A 10,324-nucleotide genomic window follows, 5' to 3' on the forward strand; every position below is an offset into this window, starting at 1 on the left:
TTATAAATTATATAATATATATAATACTGCCTCCAATAATTTTGTTAAAATATATGTATATCTATCTATATATCTAATTGTATTTATATGCCTCTAGCAAGGATGGATCTATGCTGGAAAATGAATGCCTTCCTAGCTTGTACATGAAAATAATACTTCTTGGAATTGGAAAACAGTTTTAAGAATGACTTTGCAGGGCAGAATTCTAGGGGCAGGTGATCAAAAGAGATCTTTTTTCTTTGAAGCGTAACTGCACTGTGTTGTAGTAAGGATTAAAATGAAATATAACATGTAAAGCTCAATACTTGGTGTATAGTAACTTCTCTCTTTTGTTATTATAGTTGTTGTTGTTTCTGTATTTAAGGGTGAACCTTGGAACTTAGCCCTGGAAAATAAGAGGATTAATGGGATGAATGTGGTTCTCATCCTTGACTACATACTAGAATAACCTGGGGAACTTTTTCAGACTCTTGAGATCATTTATGTTAGAATTTCTAGGGGTGGGACCCAAGAATCAGTATTTCTTGAAGTTCTCCATATTCAGCTAAGCAGGAGAGCCATTGCACTAAATTTGTTGTTGTTTTAAAATAATTCCGGATCAATGGATTTTCCATGTCCTTAATTTTCTCAAATAAAATTTTATTTAGATGAAGTTTGGATTAATTCAGTGGTTCTCAACAATGGCTACACAATAGATGGAGCTTAAAAAATTTAAATGCCTCACTTCAGACCAATTAAGTTAACCTTTGAGGGTGGAACCTGAATATGTTTTTTTAAATCTCCCCTGGCATATAGCCCAGGTAGTACCAGTGGTTTAACCGAAAGAAGGTTTGTGTTGTGAGGCTAAGTCACTGCAGAGTTTAATTGCTACAGCCATAACATAATTATTTAGTGGAACTCTGAAATGTGTGAGCATTTCTGGGTAACATTGTTCTGGAATAATTATCTCTTGTGGTTTACAAAGTGAAGTCAGACACATATTCATTTGGTGTTTGCAATAACCTCAGTGGCAGGCATAATTGGGAAATTGGCACAGTGCAGTGAAGTCAGTTCCCTGCTTTAACTGAAAGGAGGTTTGTGTTTGTGAGGCTAAGCCACTGATGTTATCTGTAGGTTTTGTGTAGATGCTATTTATCAAGTTGAGGAAATGCCCCTCTGTTCCTAGTTTGTTGAGAGGTTTTTATCATTAATGGGGATTGGATTTTGTCAAATGCTTTTCTGCATCTAGTGGTATGACTCTGTGATTTTTTTCCTTTTTAGCTTGTAATGTAATGGATTACATTAATTGATTTTTAAATGTTGAACCAACATTACATACCTGGAATAAATCCCAGTTGGTTGTGGTGTATCATTATTATTATTTATTTGTTTATTTATTTATTTATTTTGAGATGGAGTCTCACTGTGTCACCCAGGCTGGAGTGCAGTGGTATGATCTTGGCTCACTGCAAGCTGCGCCTCCCGGGTTCACGCCATTCTCCTGCCTTAGCCTCCCCAGCAGCTGGGACTACAGGCGCCCACCACCATGCCCAGCTAATTTTTTGTATTTTTGGTAGAGACGGGGTTTCACTGTGTTAGCCAGGATGGTCTCGATCTCCTGACCTCGTGATCCATCTGCCTCGGCCTCCCAAAGTGCTGGGATTACAGGCGTGAGCCACCACGCCCAGCCTCATTATTTTTATACATTGTTGGATTCAATTTACTAATTGTTACAGGTTGAATTGTGTCCCCCAAAAAGTTCATATGTTGAAGTCCTAACCTCCCATCCCTCAGAATATGACTTTTTTTGAGATGGGGACTTTACAGAGGTAATCAAGTTAAAATGATGTCATTAGGGTGAGCCCTAACCCAATGTGACTGGGTTATAAGGAGAAATTTGGACACAGGCATGCATATTGGGAAGCTGATGTGAAAAGACAGAGGGAGACGATGTCTATCTGTAAGCCAAGGGGAAAGGACTGGATTAGATCCTTCCCTTACATCTTTCAGAAGAAATCGGTTCTGCTGACACCTTAATTCTGGTTGTCTGGACTACAGAACTCTGAGGTAGTAAATTTCTCTTGTTTAAGCTGCCCAGTTTCTGGTACTTTGTTATGGCAGCCCTACCTAACTAATATACCATTATTTTGTTGAGGATATTTGCATCTATATTCATGAAAAATATTAGTCTGTACTTTTCCTTTCTAGTAATGTATTTTCTGGTTTTGGAATTAGGGTAATGCTGGCCTTATAGAATGAGTTAGGAAGTATTCTCTCTGCTTCTATTTTGAAGAGATGGTAGATAATTGCTATAATTGTTTTCTTAATTGTTTGGTGAAATTCACCAGTGAAACCATCTGGACCTAAACCTTTCTGTTTTAGAAGATTACTAATTTTGGATTTTGTTTCTCTAATAGATATGGACTACTGAGATGATCTGTTTCTCCTTGTATGAGTTTTGGTAGACTGTGTCTTTTGATATATTGTTCCATTTCACCTAGATTATCAAATTTGCGGACATATAGTTATTTATAATATTGTTTGATTATCCTTTTAATGTACATGGGATCAGTAGTGATGACCCCTCTTTCATTTCTGATGTTATTTGTGTCTTCACTCTCTTTCTCAGGTAGCCTGGCTAGCATCTTACCAATTTCTCGATCTTTTCAAAGAGCCAGCTTTGGGTTTTGTTGATTTTCTCTATTGATTTCCTGTTATCAATTTCATTGATTTCTACTCTGTAATATTTCAGAAGTTTACTTTGGATTAAATTTGCTCTTGTATTTTTTACTTTTCTAAAGTAGAAGCTTAGATTATTGACTTTAGATTTTTCTTTGTTCTAATACATGCATTCAGTGCTATAGATGTTCTTCTAAGCACTGCTTTTGCTATATTCTTCAAATTTTTTTAAGGTGTGTTTTCTTTTACTTTGAAATGTTTTAAAAACATTTTTCTTGCAACTTGTTTGATCCATGTGTTATTTAGAACTGCGTTGTTACATTCACGTGTCAGGCTGGGCGCAGTGGCTCATGCCTGAGACCCTAGCATTTTGGGAGGTCAAGGCAGGGGGATCGTTTGAGGCCAGAAGTTTGAGACCAGCCTGGGAAACATAGTAAGAGCTCTTCTCTACAAAAAGTTAAAAAATTACCTTGGCATGGTGATCCATGCCTGTAATCCCAGCTACTTGGGAGGTTGAGATTGGAGGATCACTTGAGTCCAGTAGGTTGAGGCTGCAGTGAGCCATGATCATAATAAAAAATATGTTCTTAGAGAATTGACCCCTCTATTTTTATATAATTCTTGTTATTTTAGTCTGTTCAGGCTGCTATAACAAAAATACTATGGATTTAGTGTATTAGTTTTTTCTCACATTGCTGTAAGGAACTACTTGAGACTAGGTAATTTATGAAGAAAAGAAGTTTAATTGACTCACAGATCCACAGACTGTACAAGAAGCATGGCTGGGAAGGACTCAGGAAATTTACAATCATGGCAGAAGATGAAGGGGAAGCAAGCACATCTTCACATGGCGGAATAGGAGAGAGAGCAAAAGGGGAAGTGCTACACACTTTTAAACAATGAGATCTCATGAGAACTCACTGTCATGAGAACAGCAAGGGGAAGTCTGCCCCATGATCCAATTACTCTCACCAGGCCCTTCTTCCAACATTGGGGATTACAATTTGACATGATATTTGGGTGGGGACACAGAGCCAAACCATATCATTCCACCCTGGCCCATCCCAAATCTTATGTCCTTCTCACATTTCAAAACACAATCATGCCTTTTTAACAGTTCCCCAGAGTCTTACCTCATTCTAGCATTAATTCAAAAGTTCAGGTCCAGAGGCTCATCTGAGATAAGACATATCTCTTGTACTTATGAGCCTGTAAAATAAAAAAAGCAAGTTAGTTGCTTCCAAGATACAATGGAGGTACAGGCATTGGGTAAATACTCCCATTCCAAAGGAGATATACTCACCAAAACAAAGAGGCTACAGTCTCCATGCAAGTTTGAAACCCAGCAGGGTAGTCATTAAATATTAAAGGTCCAATATAATCTCCTTTGACTCTATTTCTCACATCCAGGCCACAGTGATGCAAGGGGTGGGTTCAGAAGACCTTGGGCATCTTTGCATTGTGGCTCTGCAGGGTACAGCCCCCTTGGCTGCTTTCACAGACTGGTATAGAGTGCTTGCAGCTTTTGCAGGTGCACAGTGCAAGCTGTGGGTGGATCTGCCATTCTAGAGTCTGGAGGATGGTGGCCTTCTTCTCACAGCTCTGCTAGGCAGTGCCCCAGTGGAGACTCTTTGTGAGGACTCCAATCCCACATTTCCCCTCCACACTACCCTAGTAGAGGTTCTTCATGAAGGCTCTGGCTCCGCAGCAGACTTTTGCCTGGACATCCAGGCATCTCCATACATCCTCTGAAATCTAGGTGGAGGCTGCTAGGCCTTATCTCTTGCCCTCTGAGCACCTGCAGGCTTAACACTATGTGGAAGCTGCCAAGGCTTGTAGCTTGCAGTCTCTGGAGCAGCATCCTGAGACATATCTGGGATCCTTTTAGCCATGGCTAGAGCTGGAGTGGCTGGGACACGGTAGTGTCCCCAGGTTGCACAGGGCAGCAGGGCCCTGGGCCCAGACCACAAAATCTTGATTCACTCCTGGGCCTCTGGACCTGTGATGGGAGGGGCTGCTGTGAAGGTCTCTGAAATGCCTTTGAGGTATTTTCTCCATTGTTTTGGCTATTAACATCTGGCTCTTCTTTACTTATGCAAATTTCTGCATCCAGTTTGAATTCCTCCCCTGAAAATGGGTTTTCTTTTCTACCACATGACCAGGCTGCAAGTTTTCTAAGCTTTTATGTTGTGCTTCCCTTTTAAATATAAGTTAGAGTTTCAGATTATCTTTTTGCTCACATACATGAGAATATGCTATTAGAGGCAGCCAGAGCACATCTTCAACACTTTGCTGCTTAGAAATTTCTTCCTCTAGATACCCTCAATCATCACTCTCAAGTTCAGAGTTCCACAGATTCCTGGAGCAGGGGCACAATGCCGCTAGTCTCTTTGCTAAAGCATAGTAAGAGTGACTTTTACTCCAGTTCCCAATATGTTCTTCATCTCCATCCGAGACCACCTCAGCCTGGACTTTATTGTCCATATCACTATCAACATTTTGGTCACAACCATTCAACAACTCTAGGAAGTTCCAAACTTTTATCTTCCTGTCTTCTTGTGAGCCCTCCAAACTTTTCCACCCAAAGCCTATTACCCAGTTTCAAAGCTGCTTCCACATTTTCAGTTATCTTTTTAGCAATGTTCCTCTTTTCTGGTACCAATTTTCTGTATTAGTCTGTTCTTGCATTGCTATAAGGAACTACCTGAGACTGGGTAATTTATGAAGAAAAGAGGTTTAATTGACTCACAGCTCTGCAGGCTGTACAGGAAGCATGGCTGGAGAAGCCTCAGGAAACTTACAATAATGGTGGAAGCAAAGGGGAAGTAGGCACATCTTCACATGGCGGAACAGGAAACAGTGAAGGGGAAGTGCTACACACTTTTAAACAACCAGATCGTGTGAGAACTCACTCACTATCATAAGAACAGCAAGGGGGAAGTCCACCCTTACGATCCAGTCACCTCCCACCAGGCTGTCCTCCAACACCGAGTATTACAATTCAACATGAGATTTCAGTGGGGACACAGAGTCAAACCATATCACTCAGTGAAACAATAGAATTTATTGCTCACAGTTCTGGAGGATGTGAAGTCCAAGATAAGATGCATGCAGATTTGGTATCTCGTGAGGTCCTACTTCCTGGCTCATAGACAGTGGTCTTTTTGCTGCCTTCTCACATGGCAGAAGGGGCAAACAGCCTCCTTTAAGCCTCTTTCATAAGAGCACTAATCCCATTTATGAGGAGAGAACTCTCATGAGCTCATCACCACCTAAATACCCCACCTGTTAATACTATTGCATTGGCAGGAGTTAGATTTCAGCATATGAATTTTTGAGGGACACCAGCATTCGGACTATTCTACCTCTCTTCATTCCTGATAACTTTCCTTGCTCTGAGGTCTTTTATGTCTTGTATTAATATATGTACTTCAACTTCTTCTTCTTCTTTTTTTTTTTTTTAGAAACTGATGTTTATTTTCCATCAACCATTTTCCATGTTGCTTAAGAGCCCGTGCAAGAACAGCTTAAGACCATTCAGTGGTTGCTCCTACCCATTCAGTGGCCTGAGCAGTGGGAGCTGCAGACCAGTCTTCCGTGGCAGGCTGAGCACTCCAGTCTTCAGTAGGGAACTGCTGAATAGGCACAGAGGGCACCTGCACACCTTCAGACCAGTCTGCAACCTCAGGCTGAGTAGCAGTGAACTCAGGAGCTGGAGCAGTCCATTCACCCTGAAATTCCTCCTTGGTCACTGCCTTTTCAGCAGCAGCCTGCTCTTCTTTTTCAATCTCTTCAGGATCTCTGTAGAAGTAGAGATCAGGCATGACCTCCCACGGGTGTTCACGGGAAATAGTGCCACGCATGTGCAGAACTTCCCGAGCCAGCATCCACCACATCAAACCCACTGAGTGAGCTCCCTTGTTGTTGCATGGGATGGCAATGTCCACATAGCGCAGAGGAGAATCTGTGTTACACAGAGCAATGGTAGGTAGGTTAACATAAGATGCCTCCGTAAGAGGCTGGTGGTCAGCCCTGGGGTCAGTAACCACAAGAAGCCGTGGCTCCCGGAAGGCTGCCTGGATCTGGTTAGTGAAGGTCCCAGGAGTGAAGCGGCCAGCAATTGGAGTGGCTCCAGTGGCAGCAGCAAACTTCAGCACGGCCCTCTGGCCAGTATTCCTGGAGGATATAACACTGACATCAGCAGGGTTTTCAATGGCAATAATGGCACGAGCTGCCAACAGAAGCTTCTCCCAGGTCCTCTTCAGATTTATTATGTAGAGGCCATCACTTTTCCTTTTATAGATGTACTGTTCCATCTGGAAGTCAAGATTGGTGCCATCTGAGTGGGTTCCTGCTGCAAGGAACTTAAGGACATCCTCCTCCTTCATTTGCAGGACATCAAGGGCTCTGGACATTGTGAAAGTTTCCTTTTAAGTTACGACGGGAATCCAGAACAACGCTGTATGGACCCCTCTGTAGGTAGCGCGGAAAGGCTCAACTTCTTTTGATTAGTGTAAGCATGGTATATCTTTCTCCATTCCTTTACTTTTTTTTTTTTTCTATTGAGACAGTCTCTCTCTGTCACCCAGGGTGGAGTCCATTAGTGTGCTCTCTGCTCACTGTAGTCTCTGCCTCCCATGCTCAGGCCATCCTTCCACCTCCTCAGTCTCCTGATTAGCTGGGACTACAGGCACCCACCACCATGCCCGGCTAATTTTTGTAGAGATGGGTTTTGCCGTGTTTCCCAGGCTGGTCTCAAACTCCTGGGCTCAAATGATCCTCCTGCCTTGGCCTCTCAAAGTGCTGGGATTACAAGTGTGAGCCACCATAGCTGGCCATTCCTTTACTTTTTTTTTTTTTTTGGATTAAAGCAATAGAAATTTGTTCTCTCATCGTTCAGGAGCCCAGGAGTCTGAAATTCACATGTTGGCAGGGTTGCCCTCTCTCTGGAGGCTTTAAGGGAGAATCCTTCCTTATTGTCTCCTCTAGTTTCTGGTAGCTGTCAGAATTCCTGGTGGCTGTATCCATCGCTCCAATCTCTGCCTCCATTTCACATGGCCTTCTCTGTGTGCCGTCTCCTCTCTGTCTGTTATAAGGACACTTATCATTGGATTTACAGCCCACCTTGGGAGTCCTGGATGATTTCATCTTAGATCCTTACCTTACTTATATCTACAAAGACCCCTTTTCCAAGTAGGGTCACATTTACAGGGTCCAGGTATTAGAAAAAAGACCTGTCTTTCAGGAGGCTGCCATTCAACCCACTATAGATGTTCAGCAATGTTTTTCACTTCTCTTTAACTACTTTCATTCCACTCTTGGCTGAGTATAATCCTTATTCTGTTTCCTAAATACTGATGGTACTTCCTTGACTGATTTGTGAGTACTCACTCTGTTAGTCCTTTAGGGTAAAGAGCGTGCTCAGACACCTTTAATTCTATAACATTTGACACAGTGCCTGGCATATAGTAGATTCTCAGTGAATGTTTGTTAAATGGATGGCTGTAGGGAGGGATCATGCCTTGTTTATTTCATTTTCCCTTAAAATGCCTAACTCCATACTTTGAAAATAGTAGATACTCGAGAATCTTGAATTAAAGAAAGAATACTTTGAATATTCAGGTCTAGCTGTCTCCCAGGGGAATCTTTCTGAAACCTGGACCTCTGGTTGCCCTAGTGCTCTGCTCATGCACCTGTTTTGACATTTACCACAGGGTGTCTTTTGTTATGTTATGTTGAGTTGGGTTCATGTTTGCATTTCTTCAACAAATTATAAACTCCTGGGATTTTATATTTTATAATTTACAATGTCTCATACATTCTACTTTTATTTCCCATAGGATGTTTTAGCACAGAATCTGGTACATAGTAGGCATTCAAAAAAGAATTATTGAATTAAATCTAGCTTTCGTTGTTTGTATTTTTGCTGGTGTCTGACTCTGTGGTAGAGTGAACATCAAGATATCTGGCTGAAAGAAAATTTCCTGAGTCCATTTGGCTTTTTTTCTTTGAGCCCAGTGCTGTACCATCTTACTACAAGATCAGTATTCTTCAGATTCAGTTACTTTGGCAGGAAGTTCCCATTATTACTGCCTGGTCTTCTAATCTGTCGCTGCCCAAATATAATGTGGTGTGCTTAGATTCGGGTATCTTGGCATCTTCCCCTAGTCTCCATCCCTTGACTACATTTTTGTTACTTTTCTCTTTTAGAGGGTGGGCCATAGGGGTGGAAGATTTTTTTCAGTTCCCTTCCTCTCCCCAAGCACACATGGTTGATAAGTCTGTGGCAGTATAGTATAGTGGCGTATTAGTTCATTCTCACACTGCTATAAAGAAATAACCGAAGACTGGGTAGTTTATAAAGAAAAGAGGTTTAATTGACTCATAGTTCTGCAAACTGTGCAAGTAGTATGGCTGAAGACGCCTCAGGATATTTTCAATCGTGGCAGAAGGTGAAGGGGAAGCAGGCTTATTTTCACATGGCTGGAACAGGAGAGAGAGAGAGGGATGTGCTACACACTTTTAAACAACCAGATCTCATGAGAACTCACTATCATGAGAACAGCCAGGGGCAAATCTGCTCTCATGATCCAATCACCTCCCACTGGGCCCCTCCTTTAACACTGTGGATTACAATTCAACATAGGATTTGGGAAGGGACACAAATCCAAACCATATCAAATGGTTAAGAGTTTGGGTTCTTGCTTCTCACTGCCTGCCTTTGCCTCACCACTTAACCACCCATGTGGTCTTCGATAAGTTAATTTACCTCTCTGAGACCCAGTTTCCACATATATGAAATGGGATTAACAATATCATCTATCTTAAATAGTTATTATGAGGATTAAATGAGATAACACATGCGGAGTATAGCACAGTGTTTATCATCTCTCTTTGTTCCCACTTTTGGCTTGGACATACTCCCTAGATTGGTGTTATTGGTGTCTGTGGATTGATTGGCCCAGCACTGTTAGAGTTATTTGTCTGACAATGAAGTACTCTTTTCCTTTAAGTGCATACATATGCATTTTAATTTGTCATTAAAAAACATTACAGAAATTGCACTCTTGACCATTTATCCCAGAGAAATGAAAACCTGTTTTCATGCGGAAACTTGTGCACTAATGTTCATAGCAGCTTTATTCATAATAGCCCAAAACTGGAAACTACCCATATGTCCCTTCAGTGAGTAAATGGTTAGATAACTTGTGATATGTCCATACAGTTGCAATACTGCTAATCAATGAAAAGAGGTAAACTATTGATATATGCAAACACCTGGATGAATCTTAAGAGAATTATGCTGGGTGAATAAGGCCAATCTCAAAAGGTTACATACTGAATGGTTCTGTTTGTATAATATTCTTTAAAAATTAATTGTAGAGATGAAGAACAGATTAGTGTTTGCCAAGGGTTCGATGGAGAAGGGATGGGTGTGACTTTGAAGAAATGGCAGAAGGGAGTTTTGTGGTGTGTATGTATGTATCATGATTGTGGTGATTGTTACACAAAGCTGTACATGTGATATAATTGCATATAGCCATACACACACAATTTATAACTGTACATGGTATACATGTATAACTACATATGTAACTGGTATAATCTGAATAAGATCTGTGGATTGTACCAATATCATTTTCCTGGTTTGGATGGCTTACTATAG

General features: G+C 41.2%; 1 protein-coding gene across 1 annotated transcript; it reads right to left on the reverse strand.

Annotated features, from left to right (window-relative positions):
* Nucleotides 1–6,106: 6,106 nt before the first annotated feature.
* On the reverse strand, nucleotides 6,107–7,080 carry LOC108523454 (40S ribosomal protein SA-like). The gene has a single exon (XM_017864075.1). It carries the CDS (start codon nucleotides 7,071–7,073, stop codon nucleotides 6,186–6,188), a length of 888 nt encoding a protein of 295 aa, XP_017719564.1. The 5' UTR covers nucleotides 7,074–7,080; the 3' UTR covers nucleotides 6,107–6,185.
* Between the last annotated feature and the right edge of the window lie 3,244 nt (nucleotides 7,081–10,324).

This window comes from Rhinopithecus bieti, unplaced genomic scaffold, assembly GCF_001698545.2.
Source record: "Rhinopithecus bieti isolate Rb0 unplaced genomic scaffold, ASM169854v2 scaffold_74909, whole genome shotgun sequence".
Classification (NCBI taxonomy): Eukaryota; Metazoa; Chordata; class Mammalia; order Primates; family Cercopithecidae; genus Rhinopithecus; species Rhinopithecus bieti.